This window comes from Panthera pardus, unplaced genomic scaffold (genome assembly GCF_024362965.1).
Source record: "Panthera pardus isolate Hobbes unplaced genomic scaffold, ASM2436296v1 HiC_scaffold_24, whole genome shotgun sequence".
NCBI classification, from domain to species: Eukaryota; Metazoa; Chordata; class Mammalia; order Carnivora; family Felidae; genus Panthera; species Panthera pardus.
The window spans coordinates 19,565,055-19,589,405 of record NW_026526810.1 but is presented as its reverse complement, the minus strand read 5'-3'; the positions used below and the strand labels follow the sequence as shown (position 1 = coordinate 19,589,405).

Sequence of the window (24,351 nt, the reverse complement as noted above, 5' to 3'; positions counted from 1 at the left end):
GGTATATAGTTTGTCTACTCATTATTTCCTATGGAAACCTGCCCTCTCCATTTCACTTAGTCCAGATAAGGATGTCAATCATTGTCTCTGGCCCTCCTTAGTAATAATTATGTAATCTACTCCTGACCAATTGGGGCAATTTATTCCTTTGTTTGTTGTGATTGCAAACTAATACCTTTTATTGAAGCTATCAAAGATGTAAGGTTTCAGGGCAAATGACTAATCTGAAATCTTTGGAAAGAGAGGCATTAGTAGGCATTTGCTTATTTAAGTATTTCTTACTTGAGCTAAATACACCAAACACTATACAATCATTTAAGACTATCAAGCCAGAAGTGTTTACCAAATTACTAAATACTAAGTACTAAATGGGGCAGCATGAAAATGTAAAACCTGTGAGGACCATAGAGATAAGGGTTTTTCATCTTCTTGCAGGTTTTTATCCAAGAACGTCACCAGGGTTCCAAAAGGAAGATCAAGGCGAATCCTGAGAAAGTCTCTCCAGTGGTGCAACTTGTGGGAGGACAACAGTCCCCATTGCCCAAACTCTACCCACACATATTGTTGTGTTCCCTGTGAAATAAATACTTTATTATGCAGGAAGAGAGCAGCAAGTACTATTGCATTAGGGAACTGTTGGAAACCTATTACATCTGTGAGAAGGGAAATGGAAAATAGCTCTTTACTTGCTAGGCTCAGCATTACATCTGGAGGGGCACAGAAACACTTATGAAGTTCACACCCGAAGGACTAGATTCACAAATTCTGCCTAAGATTGGATCTTAGTCAAAATACCAGATAACACCCACCATCCTCTGTTGCAACCACCAACACACTAACAAGCATTGAATAAAAACAATAGTGTAATCCATGTGGAAAAACTGTAACAGACAGATTATCTCTTGGCAGATTGAAAGGAAAGACCTGAATCCAAGTCACAAGTCACAAAGTTAAACAGGGAGAAAACTTTAAACACAGTTCAACTTCCTACCAGATAAGCAAAAACCCTCACCCTCACACTAAAGGCCTAGGAGAATGAAAGTCACGCTCATCTCTAAGCATACAAAACATTTACGTCAGTGTCTACTATTCTATACAACATATTCAGCTTTCAAATAATTTCAAGGCATGCAATAAACTAAGAGTAGCAGTCTGAATAGACAAAGCAATCATTAGAAAGAGAACCAGACATAAAAGAGGTGTTTAAAATAACCATTGAATATGTTAAAGGCTTTAATGAAGAAGGTAGACAACAAGCAAGGCTGATAGGTGATTTCAATGGATTAGTGGAAACTATTAGGAAGGGATCTAATGGAAATTCAGAAAAACAAAACAAAACAAAACTTAGTAGGGGAGTTTAAGCATGCTTTTGATGATCAATAGACTTATCACAGCCAAAGGAAAGAACCAGTGAGCTTGACAACAGTTGAACAGAAATTATCCAATCTGAAACACAAAGAAAAAAATACGTTAAAAATCAGAACAAAGAAACCAAGAGCTGTGGGACAATAACACACTAACATTTGCCATTTGCTGACTCTATATTCAAGCCAGCAAAAACACATGGAATCTTCTAGTGCTTTACTCTAAATTCCCTTTTTGTAACTAGCTAGAAAAAAAACTCTTGTTTTTAACAGGCTCATGTGACTAAGCAAGGCCCATCCAGATAATTTCCATATCTCAAGTTCAACTGTACCATATAAATAACATAACCTAATCATGGGAGCAAAATACATCACACTCTGTGGAAGAATATACAGAGGGTAGAAAACTTTGGAAATCATCTTATAATTCTCCCTATACAAGTGAAAAAAATCTAATCCTGTTTGTCTAGGAAAAAATATAAGAAACAAATAATATCATGAATGAAAGAGGGGTTAATATTATTTTATGATAAATGAATTAAGTGAACAACGCTATATCAATAATTCTACAACCTAGGTTAAATTAAAATATTCCTTGAGGGGCGCCTGGGTGGCTCAGTCAGTTAAGCAGCCAACTTCGGCTCAGGTCATGATCTCGCAGTCCGTGAGTTCGAGCCCCGCGTCGGGCTCTGTGCTGACAGCTCAGAGCCTGGAGCCTGTTTCAGATTCTGTGTCTCCCTCTCCCTGACCCTCCCCCGTTCATGCTTTGTCTCTCTCTGTCTCAAAAATAAATAAACGTTAAAAAAAATTTAAAAAAATATTCCTTGAAAGACATAAACTACCAAAACTCATTCAAAAAGAAATAATCTTTATAAACCTATATCTATTAAACTCTAAATACACAACTCTTTTTTTTAATTTTATTTATTTATTTTGAGAAAGAAAAAGAAAGTGTGTGTGCACATATGTAGGAGTGAGTGGAGGAGGAGCAGAGAGACAAGGGAGAGAGACAATCCTAAACAGGCTCTGCAATGTCAGTGTAGAATCTGACATGGAGCTTGAACTCAAGAACCATGAGATCATGACTTGAGCTGAAATCGAGTCAGACACTTAATTGACTGAATCACCCAGGGGTCCCTAAATACACAACTGTGATCAGATAACTTTACTATCAAATTTTATCAAGCATCAAATCTTATCAAGCAACTATAGTACCAAGTACACAAACTTTTCCAGAATATAAAACAAAAAGGAGCATTTCCAAACTCATTCTATGATGAGTTACCAACAGCAAAACCAGACATAAATATTACAAGAAAAGATAAAACTAATGAAGACAAATGTACCTTATTAATGTAGACACAAAACCATCAACAAAATAAAAGCAAATTGAATCTAGCAAAATACACATATAAAATACATGTTGTGGTATGTAAGATTAATTCCAGGAATGAAAGGCTGGTTCATATTAAAAAATCAGTCAATGTAAAACTAAACAGGAAAAATTATTTGGTTATTCAGGAAATGTAGAAAAATAATTTGATGAAAGGAAACATCCATTTACGAGAAAACTCCCAGAACACTAAAACTACAAGGGAAATTCATTAATCTAGAAAGAGTATCTACAAAAAACAAAAACAAAAACAAAAACATTGCTATTAACATCATTCTCTCCTATTGGATATGGGATAGGCTTAGTAACTCACTTCTAATTAGTAGAAAAATGAAAGGGATAAAATTGCAACTTTACAGTGGAATAATCTGGTATCTTAACAAAGTGATAAAGATTAATACCACCTGTAATAAGTAATGTTGATATCATGTAATCCCTCACATTATATGATGAAAGTGTCTAATATGAGAAAACATCAGAAAAGCCTAAGTTGGGGATATTCTAAAAAATATTTCATCAGTGTAAAAAAAAGTGTCAAGGTTAGCTGCTTTTCATAAAACAAATTGTCACAGATTGGAGGAGCCTAAGGAGATGTTAAAGCTAAACGCAGCATGATATCTTGGATTGGATCCTAGAACAGGAAAAGGACATTAATTAAAACATTCATGAAGTGCCAATAAAGGCTGTAACAAAGCTAATAGTTTTGGGGCTATGTAAATTTCTTCATTTTCCTAACTTTTCTTTAATTTTTTTAATGTTTATTAATTTTGGAGAGACAGAGAGAGAGTGTGAGCAGGGGAGGGGAAGAGAGAGAGGGAGACACAGAATCCAAAGCAGGCTACAGGCTCTGAGCTGTCAGCACAGAGCCCCACACAGGGCTTGAACTCACAAACCATGAGATCATGACCTGAGCTGAAGCTGGACACTTAACTGACTGAACCACCCAGGTGCCCTAGTTTTTCTAACTTTTCCATGGCTATATAAAACGTGAAATTACGAGAAAGTGAGCAAAAGGTAAATGAGAAGTTTCTGTATTATCTTTTCTACTTCTTTTGTAACTCTAAAACTTTTTAAAAAGAGAAATAAAAAACAACCCTGTCAACTTATAAGACTATTATCAGCAAAAGTATCTTCCAAGAATAAGGGAACAATAAACACTTTTTTTTTCTAGACATATAAAAGTGGAAACAATTCATCACTAGCACTTCCACACTACAAGAAATGTTAAAGGAAATCATTCACACATAAACCACCACCGCCACCACCAACAACAACAACAGAATGGAAACATGGATCTACACAAATGAATAACCAGCCCCGTGAATGGTAACCACATAGATAAAGGGCCACGTTAGAAGTTCCATTTTGTATGATTTCATTTATATAGATAGCATTCCTGAAATGGCAAGATGGAAATGGAGAGCGTATTAATGGTTGCCAGGGATTAAGGGGGGAAAGGAGGGAGAGAAACGAGCATGGCTCTTAAAGGACAACATGAGAGGTCCTTGTGGGGATGGAAATGTTTCATATCTTGACTGTATCACTAATCTGTGATACACCTTTTTCCCCCAAAAAACAGTACTATTGGTGTAATCCAGTAGAGTACATGAGATCTCTGTATTATTTATTATAATTCTATTTTAATCAATAATTATCTTAAAAAAGGGTAATGTAAAAACACCCTATTGATCAAATAATAAATCAAAATGTGAATTAGAAAGTATTTTTAGGGGCGCCTGGGTGGCTCAGTCAGTTCAGAGTCCGACTTTGGCTTAGGACATGATCTCATGGTTCATGAGTTTGAGCCCCACATTGGGTTCTGTGCTGACAGCTCAGAACCTGGAGCATGTTTCAGATTCTGTGTCTCCCTCTATCTCTGAGGGAGACATGCTCTGTCTCTCTGTCTCAAAAATAAATAAACGTTAAAAAATTTTTTAAAAAAAGTATTTTCAACTGAATGAAAATTATATTGAGTGTAAATGTTGAATGAAAATGAACTTTGTGAAAATCATCAATGATTCTGATTCAGACTCTATGCCAAATTTGATTAGTTTCAATTACCTAAGTTATCTTATTTTTATTAAATATAAGTCATATGCCCTCCTTACCTTGAGCTTCATCCTTATTTTTAGAGTACTCTGCTACTGGTGATTGTGTCACCAGGTCTGTGCTAGGCTCTTGTTACTGGACACCTAAGATCAAGGTCCTCTCACATCAATCCCTTAGAATGTTTCAACATGAGAATGCAAGATTTATGGGTAATAAAACAAGTGTCGTCTTCTAAGGTTGGCATTTTCTCAATACACTATGACAATTTATTCTCTTACTTGTAGACAATTCCATTATAGAAAATCAGAGCTAAAACTAAAAACTCCTACTTTCTCATCCCCAGGTGTTCAAAGGTGCTTTCACACTACCAATCAAGACAGAAATATGGGCACAGCCTCAAGTGCCTGAAGAAGTCAGATGAGGAGAGTTCACCTGGGATGTTTCAGAAACATATTTTACTTTGTATAAAGTCTGTTCAAATCTTGTGTTTTATATCTTTGGAATTTTTCACAGTTGATGGAATTACTTCAAATTTAGTGTCAAGGATGAGTTGTCAGTGAGGAAGCCTGATTTAAATAGACTGCAGAAGAATGAGCCTCTTTAGGGATATAATTCATTTACATCTGTGATGAGGGTTTAAAATGGTTGTGAGGTGATTGATTTGGGGACTCTAAAAAGAAACCTCAAGGACTGCCTCATGATCAGTCCATAACTGTCTTCAGGGAATATTTCAGGAGATTTGTGAAGCTTGCTTTGGAAAAGAAAATCTCTGTCCCTGGCACATCATTGTGGTTGAAGTCTGCATTCTTTAGGGACAAACATGCTGGTCTGTTTTTACCACCTCTGTCAACATTTGGAAACAGGTGTTGATTCTTATTCTGATGATACAGTTACTCAAGGCTAAATCTAAGGTCATTTTTATCTTTTAATTCTCCCTTATATAAGGTGCTTGGGTTCATTTTTTTATAGTAAATACAGATGATGCCTGAAAATTACCAAAAATAATAGACACTTGGTTATATTATTAATATAGTTAATCATACTGTGGCACCAAACTCTGTAGGTTTTGTACTCCACTATGTTAACTTTACATAACAAGTGAACATATACCAAAATAAAAATAAATGAGATCAGAGAGTAGGCTGGGCATATTTTTAGGATTTTGAATTGACATATTGGACTTAGCATAGAAAATGCCTCCAGAACAGGCAGATTTTAGGGAGTGGGAATTTAAGGAATTCCTTTAATTAACAAGACATAGTTATGCTATATCTGTACTGGCCTTGGGCCTCTGTCTACAGAGCTATCCATTGTCTCTCCTCTGTCCCATTCTGTATCTCATGGAGACTGGCAACTGTAGCTATTTCCCCAGCTTCTGGGTAAATGGGTACTAATGGGAAATGTACCTGGCAGAATGGAGAATGGGAGAAACCAGGGTATTTTTCCCTCTCCCTGGTTGTCTTAGGCCATTTCTCGAGGACATGGAACCTATAAGGTTCTATGAGGCCACTCTTAACTGGGCTTCTATGAGGCTATTCTGAACACTCCTTCCTTTGTCCCACTAACTTGAGAGAGTAGAGTATTCCATTTTTGCTAATCTCTGGGTTGTCTCATATCCCCTGGTTGCCTTATCTGCCTTTCAACCACTTGTCTAACCAATTCCCTGCATTCAATTCCCTCAGCTGTCTCCTAGTCACTCTCTGACAAGCTTTTGTCAGTTGATATATAAAGTATATTTTCCATAGAGAGAGACATATATTTCTTCTCCAAGTTCATCTGTTTTTGTTCTTCCTCCACATACCAGCCCCTCTTTTAGTGGCACTGTGCTCCTTCTAACAGCCTGGCTACCCAGAATCACCCTTTCCACCATGTTAAAGGCAGCCCTTGCTTGGTGAGTACCTGCTTGTTCTTTCACCTCAGTTTGAAGATCACCTTCCTGACCACTGAAGTGAAGTCAGGCTCCCCAGTTAGCATCTTATAGAGAATTTTGCCCATGTATTCTCCTTAACTTATGACAGTCGTGATTTCATACTTTCGGTGACATTATTGATTAATTTCTATCTTCCCTACTGACTATTAACTCAATAAGAACTGGGCCTTTGTTTCCTTCACTCACAATTTTATTCTAATGCCTAGCAAGAGGCATTACTCAGAAGAGATGATTACTAATCACATCAGTCAATAAATAAATGGAAATCCAATTACCATGTTAGACTATAGCCAAATGGATGAGTAGGTTAAGAAAGATATTGCCCTCATATGAATAGCTGTGGACTCTGGTCCTCCCTTGTCCTCCTCACTCTTTTGGTAATATTCTCAGTGCCTACCTATTTTCTGATGTGCTTTGTAGACTCAAATGCAATAGTTCGTTCTCTGTGCTTATCAGAATTGCTGGTATATTTTCTTATTCATCATCAGAAGTCTTATTTTTTAAATAAGCAGAGTAGCATATTTAAGAGAACAGCCATAACAATTTTATTACCTGGATTTTGACTAGGTGTTCCATCTCTTTGTGTCTCCATTTTTCTCACATGCAAACTGGTAATAATAATGGTATCTATATCTCCTATGGTCATTGGGAACATTAAATAAGTTAATAAACATAAAGCCCTTAAAACAGGGCCCAGCAGAAGGAAGCTGTGAGCACATGTCAACTGTGTTTTTTTTGTTTGTTTGTTTTTTTTAAATTTTTTTTCAACGTTTTTTATTTATTTTTGGGCAGAGAGAGACAGAGCATGAACGGGGGAGGGGCAGAGAGAGAGGGAGACACAGAATCGGAAACAGGCTCCAGGCTCCGAGCCATCAGCCCAGAGCCTGACGCGGGGCTCGAACCCACGGACCGCGAGATCGTGACCTGGCTGAAGTCGGACGCTTAACCGACTGCGCCACCCAGGCGCCCCGTCAACTGTGTTTTTAAACTATGCTGGTGTTGTCACCTTTGATGTTTTTCAGAATAGGGACCAAGTAAAATTCATATTTGTATCTAATTACTTCAAAAAGGATTACAGGCTTAATTGCTGCTAATGCTCACTGCTTATCAATATTATTAGAAGCCTGTTTCTTACATGGAAATAAGCATTTCCATTAAAACAAGGCTTTTTATCAAAAAGGAGTTGGTTTTTGAAAACAAATGTAAGACTAATCCTCAGATTGGCGTTGAACTTTTTTTTTTTAATGACTCGTGCCTCTCATCAATGATTGGGTTTTTTATAGTCAGGAATATGGCTCTAGATTTATTGCTACTGTTTCAATACCGGAAGGTGTGAGTGGAAAAACATGCATTAGAAAGTCACTCTCCCTTGTGTACTGTATCTTATCTCCTGAGACTTTTTCTGGGGAATGTTTTGACTGAGACCAATTAGTGCTTAGAATGCAGCCAGTTCTCAAATCTGTGTTTCCAATATTCTAGAATTAGTCTTAATTCTAATCAAATCAAATCGTAAAAATCGTAAGACGTGTAATAATGTGCAAATATAAATATGAAAAAAGTATATCTTAACCATATAAAGTTAGTTATTTTGGGATGGTGAAGGCATTGTGCTTAGTACTACTATAATTGACCAGGTTTGTTTGATAAGAAATTCCTAATGGGCAGATATACTTTTCCTAAATTATTATCAAGAGCTAGAATAAGCCCAATTATAACTCCAAAAGGTAATAATTCTCATATGAGTGAGTAGACATGCCATGTAGATGGACTAGTTATAATTCACAGTGATTACCATGAGTGAGTTTTTTATAATAATTAACATAAAGCTGCTATCTTTCTGATATGGTTTATGCTTCCAAGAGAAAAGCATTGCAATGCCCTCAGATTTCTCCCAAACAACTGTCATGGACAGAAGACAATAGAACAATGTTTACAAAGATCTCAGGGAAAGAAACTGACTTAGCTAAGACACAATTAATATAGGCAAGAGCAAACATTCTTAAACATAAAATAAGTCAGAGGATACAGCAATCATGGGTCTTTAATGAAAAAAAATAACTTAAAAATAAAATCCACCCCATTAAGTATTGGCTCAAATTAAGAATTCAGGGAAAAGGCCAACTTCCTTTTTGAGTCTTTTGGGCCTCAACAGTTTTCGGCCTTCATGCCAAAGCAGCACATCTTGGTGCCACTCCTTCTGAAACCCTTACTATGTATAATTGAAATCAGTGGAAAAACAATATCTCCCTTTCCCTTCCAAATAGGTGTTAGGTGTCCTCCTAACATTTTCAGGGCCCAGGTAAGATTACAAGTAGAGACCTTTATTATATACATCTAGAGTTTTAAAAAAGCATAAACCAACTTAGTAAAGTAATAAAGTATGTTTTTAGCCTCTCTATCCTCCTAAGTTGATAATTAGACTTTATTATGACCTAGTAGTCTAGGTTCAAATATGAAATTCCTGGATCCTTGGAATTCCATCCTGGAACATGGAACTGTAAGGAAAGTAAGTTGTGGTTACTGGTCCCAAGCCTGAAGTTTCTTCCTTCTCTCCCTACCTTTAGATCCATCCCACAGCCCAATATATATGGTCAAGCTATCCTGCACATAAAAGTTTCTTACATATGCAATAAACATTGTTAGTTTGGCCACCCCTCAGGTAAGCAAATGCAACAAAATGTTAACAATTGGTCAATCTAGGTGCAGAGCATACAGGTGTTCATTGAATTATTCTTGCTATTTTTCTTTTTTTTAATTTTTTTAACGTTTTATTTATTTTTGAGACAGGAAGAGACAGAGCATGAACAGGGGAGGGTCAGAGAGAGGGAGACACAGAATCTGAAACAGGCTCCAGGCTCTGAGCTGTCAGCACAGAGCCCGACGCAGGGCTCGAACTCACGGACCGCTAGATCATGACCTGAGCCGAAGTCAGCCACTTAACCGACTGAGCCACCCAGGCGCCCCTATTCTTGCTATTTTTCTAAAGGTTTTAAGACACCAATAAAAAAGGAAAATTATAGGCCAATATCCTTGATGACCATGAATACAAAAATTCTCAACAAATCAAATTCAACATGTTGAAAGAATTATTCAGCATGGTTGAGTAGGATTCATTCTTGGGCTACAGGGCTGGTTCAATATTCACAAATCAATCAATTTGATATACCATATTTATTAATAAAAGAAAGTATAAAAACTATATGATCCTCTCAACAGATGCAGAAAAAGCATACAAAATACAGCATCCATTCTTGATAAAAACCCTCAACAAAGTAGGGATAAATAGAACATACCTCAACATTCAAAAGACCCACAGCTAATATCCTTAATGGGGAAAAACTGAGAGCCTTTTCCTGATAGTCAGGAATAAGATAAGGATGTTTACTCTCAAGATGACTATTTAACATAGTACTGGAAGTCTTAGCCTCAACAATCAGACAACAAAAAAGAAATAAAAGGTGTCCAAATCAGCAAGGAAGATGTCAAACTTTCACTATTTGCAGACAACATGATACTCTATGTTGAAAGCCTGAAAGACTCCACCAAAAAATTGTTAGAATACATGAATTCTGCAAAATTGTAATAAAAGCAATATGAAGAAATTTCTATACACCAATAAAGAAGCAGCAGAAAAAGAATCAAGAAATTCATCCCATTTGTATTTACACTAATACCAATGACACCTAAGACTAAACCTAACTAAAGAGGTAAAAAATCTATACTCTGAAAACTACAGAACACTTATGAAAGAAATTGAAGAGGTAACATAGAAATGAAAAAGCATTCCATGCTCATGGATTGGAAGAATATTGTTAAATATCTATACTTCCCAAAGCAATCTACATTTAATGCAATCTCTATCAAAATACCACCAGAAATTTTTTGCAGAGCTAGAACAAACAGTCCTAAAACTTGTATGGAGCCACAAAAGACCCTGAAGAATCAAAACAATTCTGAAAAAGAAAAACAAAACTGGAGGCATCACAATTCTGGATTTCAAGCTATATTACAAAGCTATAGTCATCAAGACAGTATGGCACTGGCACAAAAACAGACACATAGATCAATGGAACAGAGGAGAAAACCCAGAAATAGAGCCACAACTATATGGTCAACTAATCTTTGACAAAGCAGAAGAGAACATCCGGTGGAAAAAGACAGTCTCTTTAACAAATGGTGTTGAGAAAACTGGATGGCAACATGCAGAAAAATGAAACTGGACCACTGTATTATACCATACACAAAAGTAAATTCAAAATGGATGAAAGACATAAATGTGAGACAAGAAACAATCAAACTCCTAGAGAAGAACAGAAGCAGCAACATCTTTGACCTCGGCTGGTACAACTTCTTACTAGACATATCACCACAGGCAAGGGAAACAAAAGCAAACATAAACTTTTGGGACTGCAAGATAAAAATCTTCTGCACAGCAAAGGAAACCATCAACAAAATAAAAAGGCAGCTTACAGAATGGGAGAAGATATTTGCAAATGACAAACCTGATAAAGGATTAATATACAAAATCTATAAAGAACTTATCTAACTCAATACCCAAAAAACAAATAATCCAGTTAAGAAATTGGCAAAGGCCATGAACAGACACTTTTCCAAAGAAGACAACCAGATGGCTAACAGACACATGAAAAGATGTTCAAAATCACTCATCATCAGGGAAATACAAGTCAAAACCATGATGAAATACCACCTCACACCAGTAAGAATGGCTAAAATAAACAACACAATAAACAACAGGTGTTGGTGAGGACACAGAGAAAGGGGAGCCCTCTTGCACTGTTGGTAGGAATGCAAGCTGGTGCAGCCACTTTGGAGAACAGTATGGAGGCTCTTCAAGAGACCCTATAATTCAGCAGTTGCACTATTATGTATTTACCTAAAGGGAACAAAAATACAGATTTGAAGGGATATATGCACCCCAGTATTTAGCACTATCAACAATAGCCAAAATATGGAGAGCCCAAATGTCCATTGACTGATGAATGGGTAAAAAATATGTGATATCTATCTATCCATCCATCCACACACACACACAATAGAATATTAGTTATCAAAAAGAATGAAATATTGCCGTTTGCAATGACATGGATAGAGCTAGAATGTATTATGCTAAACAAAATAAGTCAGTCAGAGAGAGACAGATATAATATGGTTTCACTCATATTTTCTATGCTGCAACTTTACTGACTTCATTTATCAGTTCTAGTAGGCTTTTGGTGGAGTCTTTTGGATCTTCTATATATAATACCATGTCATTTGCAAATAGTAAGTGTTTTACTTCTTTCTTTTCAATTAGGATGCTTTTATTTCTTTTTTTGTCTAATTATCGTGGCTAGGACTTCCAGTACTATGATGAATTAAAGTCGTGAGATTGGACATCTATGACTTGTTCTTGACCTTAGTGGAAAAGCTGGATTTTTTTCCTATTGGGTATGGTGTTAGTTGTGGGTTTTTCATATAAGGCTTTTATTATTTTGAGGTATTTTCTCTCTAGACCTACTTTGCAGAGGGTTTTTTTAAATCATGAATGGATCTCATACTTTGTCAAATGCTTTTTCTGCATCTATTGAAATCAATATATGATTTTATCGTTTTTCTTATTAATGTGGTGTATCTCACTGATTGTTTTGCAAATATTTAACCACCTTGCATTAAGAAATTGCAAATATTTGCAAATATTTAACCACCTTGCATTAAATCCCACTTGATCGTGGTGAATGATTTTTTAAATGGATTGTTGGATTAGGTTTGCTAATATTTTGTTGAGAATTTTGCATCTATATTTACAGAGATATTGGCTCATAGTTCCTTCTTTGGTGGTGTCTTTACCTGGTTTTGGTATCGGGGTGATATTAGCCTCATAGAATGAATTTGGTGGATTTTCTTCCTCTTCTATGTTTTTGGAATAGTTTGAGAAGAATAGGTACCAACTCTTTAAATGTTTGTCAGAATTCACCTATGAAACCCTCTGGTCCTGGAGTTTTGTTTGTTGGGAGTTTTTTGATTATTGATTCAGTTTCATTGCTGGTAATCAGTCTGTTCAAATTTTCTGTCTTCCTGCTTTAATTTTGGAAGGTTATATGTTTTTAAGAATTCATCCGTTTCTTCTAAGTTGTCAAAAAGCATATGCACATTTCTGTGTTTGCAGATGGGTCTACTAATTGGTGTGGATTCGCTTGCATATTGTTTTAGAAGACATCTACCTAATATTTATGTGGACTTTACTATGAGATAGTTAAAAAAAAACCTCATCTTTGTACTTTTCTCCACTTTTGAAGGTATTTTTAAAAAATATACATATGGCAACAAATCTATTGTATGAAAAGTAGTAGCGTGTCTTATGTTAAAAAACCCAGAAAAACTCTGGAGACATATATACCAAGTTATTAATGACTGGTGGAGGATGGAAACTGATTCCTCTTTTACATATTTTCCTGTGATTTTTAAGTTTTTAAGAATAACAATATATTAAAATATGTGCAAAGTGCACACATAATTGAAGAGGAATGGAAAATATTTCCCAGAGATGGCAATAAAACCACCATTATGGTTTTGTTTTATTTAGTTTCAGTATACATCCACACCCCAATAAACACAAACTAGGTCATAAAGGATTTTATACAATCATTTTTCTCTAACATTTTACTATAAGCATTTTTTCCTCATTCAAAATAAATAATTCTTTCAAAGTCTTTTTATTCAATATATCATCCTTTCCTTTGGGGCCATGAACAGTTTGTGAATTGAAGACACAGAATCTCACTGATGACAGACACTTCAAATAGCAGGTGTGATGCTAAAGGCCTGCCTTTATATTCAAAAAGTAAATGCACAGATGTATTTTTACCGGTGGTTCTTTCATCACACAAAGAACAATATAAATATCGGTCTTAAAAAAATAGCTGTTCTATTTCAGCAAAACAAATTTCTTTATAAAACAGTGTCATTCAATCCAATCCAAGTGGTACTTTGAAGACTCATTTTCAAGAAAGCATGCTGGCCTTTGTGTAATAATAATGGCATAAAGAAAGAGGAACCGGGGCGCCTGGGTGGCTCAGTCGGTTAAACATCCGACTTCAGCTCAGGTCACGATCTCACAGTCCGTGAGTTCGAGCCCCGCGTCAGGCTCTGGGCTGATGGCTCGGAGCCTGGAGCCTGCTTCCGATTCTGTGTCTCCCCCTCTCTCTGCCCCTCCCCCGTTCATGCTCTGTTTCTCTCTGTCCCAAAAATAAATAAACGTTAAAAAAAAAAAAAGAAAAGAAAGAGGAACCCTATGAGAGAAGGACCTGAGATGAGACATCTGAATACAGCAGATCTATTTACTACACTTGTCACCCCATTAACTAGCCCAAATGCTTAGTTGGTGCAGAGATTCACCTTGGGCCATAGGTTTAATTACCTTATGAAGTTCTAGGAACCAGTAGCATTAACTTCACAACGTCTTTTAGATCTTTTTGAAGTGAGACTTAAACCAAGACCAAAACATGAGTTTTTATTCCTTTATCTATGACTTTATTGCAGAAGAGTTTGATTACAAGTTTTAGAATGCATCCTATCTTTTTACTTAAGACATATTTGGAAAAGCTGTGATGAATTTTTAGCCAAGTCTGCACTCCAAGTTCTCATTAAATCTGTGGGCTTGCTAGATATTTTTTTTTTCTTTTTAAAGAGACTGTTCTAAGTTCAGCATAATTAGTCCTGACAAATGGGCAAGTCATGACACTGCAATTCTGGGTAAAGTCCAAACCTCTAGAGCTTTATTTATTGATAAAACAAAGTCTTTTGGTGTAAAGAATCAAGGAATGACCCTAGCATGGCTTAATAGCAAGGTTTTGATAAACAAATTACACAAGTCATATTTACTTAAACATATATATATATATATATTTATTTATTTACTTAAAATATATATATTTACTTAGAATATAAAATATATATATACTTAAATATATATGTATATATTAATTAATATGTACACATTAAATATATGTATATATATTTACTCAAAAATTAATATATATGTGTGTATACACACACACACACACACACATATATATATATATACACATACACATATATAAAGAAGGAAATAATGGTAGCTTTAGTATGTAAGGGTAATGGAGAAGAAAATTTAGAGGTATGCAAGTTGCCAACATTGCTCATGCATTTGAAATAAGAATACAGGGAGTAACAGAGTAATTTCTAAATGTTCTTATCATTATTACTTCAGTGTAAGCTTTTCCTCAGACTGTGTGATTTCTTTAATTATGTTCTTTACTTCTCTAGGAGGAGTAAGCAGGTTGACTAAATAACAGTTTGTATGCACCCTCAGAAGAGTGATTCCAGGTCATTGATGATCATGAATTGGTGACATTGGCTGCAGTGAGGAGCTGATGTGTCACCCACAGCAGAGTGAGGCTAGGCTCATATGGATTATGAATCTAGACCAATGGGTACTTCTTGTAAGCAGAGCACACAGCAAACAGGGTGAGAGAAGGGCATTGCCAAGGGTCAAGCAGTTAGAAAACCATTGCATTCCTGCTGTAAATGTATGGTATTCTGATAAATTGAATAAGTCTCCTTTTGTTTTAGAGCCAATCAGAAGGAGAATGTGGACTACTAAATCCAAAGCAGCATGACTCTGACCTCAGACCTCCTTCATGACCACAGAGATAGGTATAGTAATGAAACAAGGACAATAATGAAGAAATGGCAGGAAGGGTGATAGGGTAAGAGCTGGAAGTGGTCTCTGAAAGTATTTTCATTCTTCTGTCTCAGTGAGTGTGGAGAGCAGAGTGGAAAAGGGAGTAAGGTCCAAAGAACAGGGTTATTGTCCAGGGAGCATTGGGATCTGTAAGGACTACTTCTTGTATTGAAATATCCATTTAGTTACAGCCATATAGAAACAGAACCAATAGGAAAAGTGTCATTGGACAAAGGAAACATCCCCCGGCTTCTGTAATTGATGGCTTACTGTGCAAATGTTACCATGGTAAAGGAAGCTTGTCTCTGGTGGGCAAACATTTAGTAATCTTGGGAAATAGGTCTGTATTTCCCCCAGATTCTATGTTGATTAAAAAGAAAAATGGAAGTCAGACCAAAATCTTCAGATGAGTTACCTTCTGGATGAACATTAATAGTTTAAACTCCTGACCCTCTAAGGAATTCTATGAATTCCTTAGGACTGAATTCCCTACCTAGGCAGACAGCCTAGTAGGGACAGCCTCCAAAGAGATTCCAGGCTATAACAGTGTAAGTTTCTTAAAACTGACTCCTGTCAAAAGTGTATAGGGTTTTCTTAGAAAATGAAATTGTGGTAAACCATGTGCTTGTGCTGTCCAATTAACATGTATATCAAAGAACTTAATAAATTAATCTGCTTGAAATCACAAATATCAATTCAGACATTTGTATTCACACACCAAAATAAGTGTTACCTGTAAAGTACAAAGTAGATAAAAGTATCCTTTATCAATTAAATTTTAAGTAATAAAATTATAAACAAGCAGTAAAACACACTACTAAAATTCAAAATGCATTCCCTTTATTACTGTATCACCTTAATGGTCTCATATTAATATTTCTAAGATGACAATTAAATGTTGGTAAAGTGAAATATTTTTCTTTTTGACTTGTTTGGTAAACAAACCGTTCTTTTTTCTTCCACACATTCATATATCTACCAAGTACTTTCTTTTTTTATTCAATTTTTTAATGTTTATTTATTTTTGACAGAGAGAGAGAGAGACAGAGCATGAGTTGGGGAGGGAAAGAGAGAGGGAGACACAGAATCTGAAGCAGGCTCCAGGCTCTGAGCTGTCAGCACAGAGCCTGATGCAGGGCTTGAACCCACGGACTGCAAGATCATGACCTGAGTCGCAGTCGGGCACTCAACCAACTGAGCCACCCAGGTGCCCCCCAAGTACTTTCTTTTTGAGAGAATTATGTACTTTGCTAGATCCCTGGGATACAAATAGGTCAATTTATTGGAAACATACACACAATATATGCTATGCAATTATTACTATTTTCAAGCTCATTTAATCCTCACAAGAGCTTTGTCTCTGAAGCAGGCGCTAGTACTGTCTTCCCCATTTTACAGATGAGAAAACTGAGGCTCAGAGAGGGAAGATAACTGTCCAAGATGACACAATTTGTATGTTTAAGCCCGGAATTTAAACCCAGGCATGATGGCTCCAGAGTTCTTGTTCTTATCTGTGTTTTACATTTCCTCTTTGATTACAATTAGAATACATCACAATGTGATAAATGCTACCCTGGGGGCAAAATCAGGGCATTGTGGAAGTAAATGGCTGTCCTACTTCACCTAGTCTTTAAGAGATTTATATATATATATATATATATATATATATATATATATATATATATTTATTTATTTATTTGAGAGAGAGAGAGAGGCAGAGAGAGGGAGACACAGAATCCCAAACAGGCTCCAAACTCTGAGCTGTCAGCACAGAGCCTGACGCTGGGCTTGAACTTACAAACCATGAGATCATGACCCGAGCTGAAGTCGGATGCTTAACTGACTGAGCCACCCAGGCACCCCTAAGAGATGTCTCAAAAATGGCTTCCTGGCTGAACATATCCATGTAGGGATGATTAAAGTTAATCAGAGTGGTGTGGAAGGGAATGGGGAGAAGCATGGTGTGACATACTTGCTAAGATGCAGACAGGTACCAGTACCTTAGCATAGGGTTGGGAGAGTTGTTTGATTGTATGTAACCAGGACCCCCCTGGCACTTTCTAGAATGATGTACTCAATAAGAACACTCAATAGTTGTCTTAAGCCTTGACACTAGTTTATATAAACAAGTTTAAAGACTCAGGTTTGCCATCTGTTAACTAGCATTTTAAAAATGGGGATATACTAGATCATTCCTTGCCAGAGATCTAAATTTCAACAATAATATAATTCTTTTTACAAATAATTTTAAATTATCATCTTTCCTTATGTGACTGTACAAATTTAAGACATTTCCTCCGATCAAATGATTGGAAGCAGGAATGTAACTCCATAATGGAAAAAAAAAAAAAAAGATATACAATATAAACCATTCTAGGAAATATACCAATGAAGTTTAACCCAACATAGAACTAGATAAAATAAAATATTCTGAAAATTGAGCGCTAGCCACAGGAAGTACTGTTAACCCTTTGTTCCAGTGATGTCATGGAAAAGCCACTGGCCTCAGAGTAAAAGTCTCTAACATCAGTTGCAGCATATATTGGGTGTTGCTGTGGGCCATGCCTGCGATCTTCCTGAGATTTAGTCCCTTACCTATTAATAAAGATATGGGCACATATTCTACCTTTCTCAAAGTGCAAGTTGAGAGGCAAATGAAAACTGTAAAATGGTATATGTATAAATTTCACTGTCACCATATTCTAAATATTATAATTTGTTCAGGTCCCATGGAAAGATAATTTTTCTTTTAAGGAGTAGTTAATTAAGTCTAATTTTAAAAGAATAGACATAGTCAGATGTGATCTGTATCATAGAATTTCAATTTTCTTAGTGGATGAGCAGTTCATTCAACCAAGCAGTGTTTTTTCCACATTTCCTCTCTGAATTAGAGGAGGAAGATGATTCACAGTAGGTTTGAAAGATTTTTCACTAAATCTTGTGAACAAAGACACTGTTGCTATTTTTAAAATTCTGACTATAAAACCCAGACTGATTTATTACTCAGATTGTACTCAGACAAATATGACAAAAAGCCAAGAAGAAACCAGTTTTAGAGTTTCTTCTACTGAAGCTATTTTAAACATACATTCCTATTTGCATTCAAGATACAAATCTCATTCTACTGCCATGTTAAAGCATGTTTCATTGAATAAAATGCTAACAGCTGATTTAATGGACTGTTTACTAAATGAAGTAATGTGGGGAATATCATAATCCTCCCTCACAGGAACTGTATTAAAGCAAATAATAAAAGATAATATTTGTATATAGTGATGGCAATTATGCACTTCACATATGGTGGTTTACTTAAATTCACAATATCCATATAAAGGAGAAGGCAGGGGCACCTGGGTGGCTCAGCTGGTTAAGCTTCTAGATCTAGAAGTTTCTGGTTAAGCTTCAAGACTCTAGATCTTGGCTCAGGTCATGATCTCACAGTTTGTAGTAGGAGCCCCACATTGGGCTCTGCTGATGGTATGGAGACTTCTTGGGATTCTGTCTCTTCTTTCAGAGCCTCCCCCACTTATGCACTCTCTTTCTCTCTCAAAATAAATAAATAAACTTAAAAAATAAAGGAGAAGGCAATTTCCTTCTCATTTATGAGAGGTGTACATGGATGGATCACAGAAGTTGCTCAAGGTAAGATAGTATTGCATCCACACGACTCCTGAAACAGAATGCTGGGGGCACCAGTGACAGTCACAACAAAGTTTATTGCAATGAGAGACAAAGCCGACAGATTGGGACCAACACTCTTGATAAGAGTGCAGCCCCGAACAGCTGGGGTACAGAGTTTTTATGGCCGATCACATTGTTGTATCATCACCTGGGAACAGAACAGAGAAACAGTTCCCAGACGAGTTAGAAACAGTTCCCAGATGAGTTAGAACAGTTGCCGGATGAGGTGATTATTTTAGACTTTCTGCTGCTAAGTTGCAACCAGTGGATCTCCTTGACCTTGCTTCTGATGCTCTTTTCTTTGAGCATTTGTTTCCTTAGTTGGTGAAGCCTGATTTACAAGAGTATGAAGTGTACTTTAAAAGAGTAAAGCAAGGCTGTTATCTCTTGACCTTCAGTGTCAGAACAAAGCTGTTGTTTTTCAATCTACACGTTAGCCCTACACTACAATTTAACCCTTACATTAGCAGATAAATGGTATTGCTGAAATCAAAGCTGGGAAGTCTGACTCCATTCTCCCACCCTCTGTGCTTACTCTTTACGGTGGGCACTATCAGAGAAAGTTTTTTTTGTTGTTGTTTTTTTGTTTTTGTTTTTGTTTTAATTCAACTGGAGCATGACCTACCTGTTGAATATGCAAAATTTAATGTACAGAATAATTTGGGGGGAGTTTGGAGAATTACTTACAGAAGCTGTTAACTTAAAGCTTAAATAAACTTCAAAAATATCAGGCAATCACATCAAATAGTGTGGCTTTTGCCGTAGTCATGGAAGAACAGCTCTTTCTCATGGTTACTTTGACTGTAAAAACTTTTATCTCTTAGGGGGTCTATTTGGGGCTTTGTAATAAAACAGGCACCAGGGGGAAAGCCACTAGGGCAGTTAAATTTGGGGGTCTCCTCCTTTGATGCCTTTGTTAGGACTGCCTTTGCTAGAAAGCCACTTCTAAGCATGCTCTAAGCATGCTCTAAGCTTGCCATAAATATGCCCACCACAGAATGTGTTTCACAGTTTTGGTTCCATGTCACAAAACTTGCTGTAGATGTTCTGATCCTCAGGATAAAAAAATGCTGGGTGACTTGCCCAAGTGATTTTAGACAATTGGACTCAGGTTCAAATGGACATTATAGGTAGTCTTGATACATCAAAGAAATGCATTAGTATGCAAATATCTTATGTTATGCCCAGAATTCGCGATCCCCAAAGACCACCAGGGAGCCAAGTCCCATGTAAAAGCAAAGAGCCTTTATTCAAGCTAGCTCGAGCTCAATCCCCTATCTGCATGGACGCAGCGGTGAGATGCCAGAGAGAGTGAGTTTCAAAAGCACAAAGGTTTTATAGGGGTCTAGGGGCAGTTGGTGAGGTAATGGCTGTGGCCTCAGCCGATTGGCTGGGGAAGGGTCGTGGCCTCAGCCAATTGTCTGGGGAAGGATTGGAGTCCCGTTACGCATGTCTCCAGGTGTGTTTTGATCGGGAAGTTTGAACGGGTGAGGGGGAGGTTACTCAAAGGGAGGAGGCGTGGTCTGAGGTTTCTGCGATTTTCTCAGAAAGGGTCCATGTCGGGGACATAGTCACTCAAGGTGGAGGACACAGAACAAGATGGAGTCGGCCAGCGTAGGTCTGCTCTTTCACTTAAAGGTTTAACCCAAATAGACAAAAGCAGCTTCCTATAATAATCACAAAGTCAATCTCTTTCACTCTCTCTCTATGTTTCCTTTGCCTGAAAACATCATCATTTCACTTTTATTTTTATTGCCTATTTTGTTGGATATCAAATTCTGCTTCTTTTTATTTGTTTTTAATCAAACTATAATTAACATATAGTATTATATTAGTTTCAGATATACAATATAATGATTCAATAAGTGTAATCATTTTTCAGAGCTCAAAAAAATAAGTGTACTGTTAACCCCCTTTATCTATTTCACCCATCCCTCCAACTACCTCCCCTCTGGCAAACACCAATTTGTTTTCTATGTTTAAGAGTCTGGTTTTTTGTTTGTTTTTTTTTTTTTTTGTCTCTCTCTTCTTTTTTGTTTGTTTATTCATTTGCTTTGTTTCTTAAATTGGATATTTGAGTGAAAAAAAATAATAAATACTCTGCTTCTTTTCATACTTGGAATTCCATTGTCATTTCGCAGCCTTGATTTCTAGTTCAAAGACAGATGTCTGTGTTAATTTTGCTCCTTTGAGGGTAATGTGTCTTTTTTTTTTTTTTTCCTCTTAATACTTAAAGACATACTTTTTGCCTTTGGTCTTTGGCAGTTCAGTGTTTCCCTTTGTATTATTCATCCTTTGGACTTCACAAGTGTTGCTGAGTGTGTGAGTTAATGTCTTCATTTATCAAGGGTAATTTTAAGTCTTTATGTCTTCAGATAGCGCATCTCATTTTCTATGGCCTACATTTCTGGAATTCTAAAATTTTTTTTTAACATTTATTTATTTTTGAGACAGAGAGAGACAGAGCATGAATGGGGGAGGGTCAGAGAGAGAGGGAGACACAGAATCTGAAGCAGGCTCCAGGCTCTGAGCTGTCAGCACAGAGCCTGATACAGGGCTCCAACTCATGGATGTTGAGATCATGACCTGAGCCAAATTCGGACGCTTAACCGACGGAGCCACCCAGGCGCCCCTACATTTCAGGAATTCTAATTGCACTTAGTTTTATTTTATTTTTTACCAATTCATTTATATGACAACTTTATATCACACCCCACATATTTTATTTCATTCTTAACTTTTTAAATTATTTATTCCTTTCTATTTTTTCTTTATTTTGGTATTTTCTATTGACCTGTTTTATAGTTAGCTGGTCATATTTTCCCTTTAACTTTTTTATATAATAATTTAAGTTTATCTTTTGTGTTTATAATTAAAATCCTTGAATTAAAAAAAAACTCCATTTGAATGTTTTTCTTTTAAACATATTCGCGTTCTCTGGTGAAAGTATCAATATTTTCAGTCATAATTTTCTCTTTTCCCCTGTTCTCTTAAAAATATTAGTTATTTCCATAGTAAAGACTTTGCTGGCTATTTCCAAAATCTAATCCCCTGTGGATCTGTGCTTATACTCTCTTAGTTTTCCTTTGGATTTGTTAATTTGGCAACAGCATATACCTTGTGTAAAATTTGTATGAAAATTTTTTATTATCCTTCAAAGACAGTTCATCACTTTCTTTTTTGGTCAATAAGTTTGGGACTAGTCATTCTAATACAATGAGAGGCTGGGGTAACTCAAGGCTCAGTTAGTTGTAGTTGGACAAGTTTTGTTTTTTTTGTTTGTTTGTTTGTTTTTTTGTTTTTTATTGTTGTTGGTGGTGGTGGTGGTCTCTTTCACATTTGCTCTAGGCTATAACCCTTCAGGTATTGTAACTGAGTTCTTGGTGTGTTCACCATGGCCCTTATTTGTGGAGCATCCTCAATGATAATTCTTATCTTCCTGACACTGATGGGCTGTTAGACTATCCTTCTCAGAGGCTTTTTGCTTGCTTTAACTTCCTTCTCTTCACAGTCTCAGACTTTAGAAAGTGTTTGCAGAATAGTGTTCATTTCTTTATCTTCCTTTCCCCCTGGGATTCTGGCCTAAAGAGCTTCTTATTATTGCATTTTGTTGATGCTCCAACTTGAGATAGATCTTTCAGAGACATTTTGTTTTCAGAGTCTTTACCTATATTTTTGGATTCACTTTCTATTTCCAGATGCTCAGCAAGTGACCACAGAGATAAAGCCACAACACAATGTGGGTTTACCTCTCTGTGTGGTGTCTACTTCTCCAGGATTTTGTATGCTCAAGTCATGGTTGCTTCAGCACCTACCTGATCAGTCTTCAAAGAGAATATAATGTTATCCTATCCATTTATTTTTCAGTCTATCTCAATGAAAGAGCTGGCATATTTCAAGCCACTCAAAAAATAATTGGAAGTAAAACTTCATCATTATGATTCACTTTCCTTTTCTTTTAACTTTTTATTTTAGAATACTTTTAGATTTACAGAAACATTGTGAAGATAATAGATGGTTCCTACACTCAGTTTTCCCTATTATTAATGATTACATTAGTATAACCTATTTGTTACATTTAGTGAGACAATATTAATACCTTATTAGTAACTAAAGTCCATACTTTATTCAGATTTTCAAAGTTATTTCCTAATGTCCTTTTTCTGTTTCAAGATCCTAATCTGGATGCCTTTCTTTTCTTTGCTTTTCTTTCTTTCTTTCTCTTTCTTTCTTTCTTTCTTTCTTTCTTTCTTTCTTTCTTTCTTTCTTCTTCTTTCAATTTACATCCAAGTTAGTTAGCATAGTGCAACAATGATTTCAGGAGTAGATTTCTTAATGTCTCCTTACCCATTTAGCCCATCCCTCCTCCCACAAACCCTTTAGTACTTTTCTCCATATTTAAGAGTCTCTTATGTTTTGTCCCCCTCCCTGTTTTTATGTATTTTTTGCTTCCCTTCCCTTGTGTTCATCTTTCTGTGTCTTAAAGTCCTCATATGAGTGAAATCATATGATATTTGCCTTTCTCTCACTGACTAATTTTGCTTTGCATAATACTCTCTAGTTCCATCCACATAGTTGCAAATGGCAAGATTTCATTCTTTTTGATTGCCAAGTAATACTCCATTGTGTGTGTGTGTGTGTGTGTGTGTATGTGTGTGTGTGTATATATATATATATATATATATATATATATATATATATATATCACATTTTCATTATCCATTCATCCAAGATGGACATTTGAGCTCTTTCCATACTTTGGCTATTGTTGATACTGCTGTTATAAACATTGCGGTGCATGTGCCCCTTCAAAATAGCATACCTGTATCCCTTGGATAGATCCCTAGTAGTGAAATTTCTGGGTTGTAGGGTAGTTTTTTTAATTTTTTGAGGAATCCCCATACTATTTTCCAGAGTGGCTGCACCAGTTTGAATTCCCACTAGCAGTGCAAAAGAGATCCTTTTTTTCCACATCCTTGCCAACATCTGTTGTTTTCTGAGTTGTTAATGTTAGCCATTCTGACAGGTGTCAGGTGATATCTCATTGTGGTTTTGATATGTATTCCCCTGATGATGAGTGATATGGAGCATTTTTTCATGTGTCAGTTGGCCATCTAGATGTCTTCTTTAGAAAAGTGTCTATTCATGTCTTTTGCCCATTTCTTCACTGGATTATTTGTTTTTTGGGAGTTGAGTTTGATAAGTTCTTTAT

At 36.2% G+C, this 24,351-nt stretch overlaps 1 protein-coding gene across 4 annotated transcripts in view; it reads right to left on the bottom strand.

Moving 5' to 3' along the window:
* GABRG3 (gamma-aminobutyric acid type A receptor subunit gamma3) overlaps positions 1-24,351 on the bottom strand; it is a 729,606-nt gene that overhangs the window by 45,714 nt on the left and 659,541 nt on the right. The window contains exon 7 of one of the 4 annotated variants that reach the window (XM_019435792.2): positions 1,056-1,446. The exons of the other annotated variants lie outside the window; for them this stretch is intronic. Within the exon in view, the coding sequence (XP_019291337.1) occupies positions 1,358-1,446 (89 nt within the window). The 3' untranslated portion in view covers positions 1,056-1,357. Of the gene's footprint in view, positions 1-1,055; positions 1,447-24,351 lie in introns of those variants that run through there. 4 annotated transcript variants of the gene reach the window in all.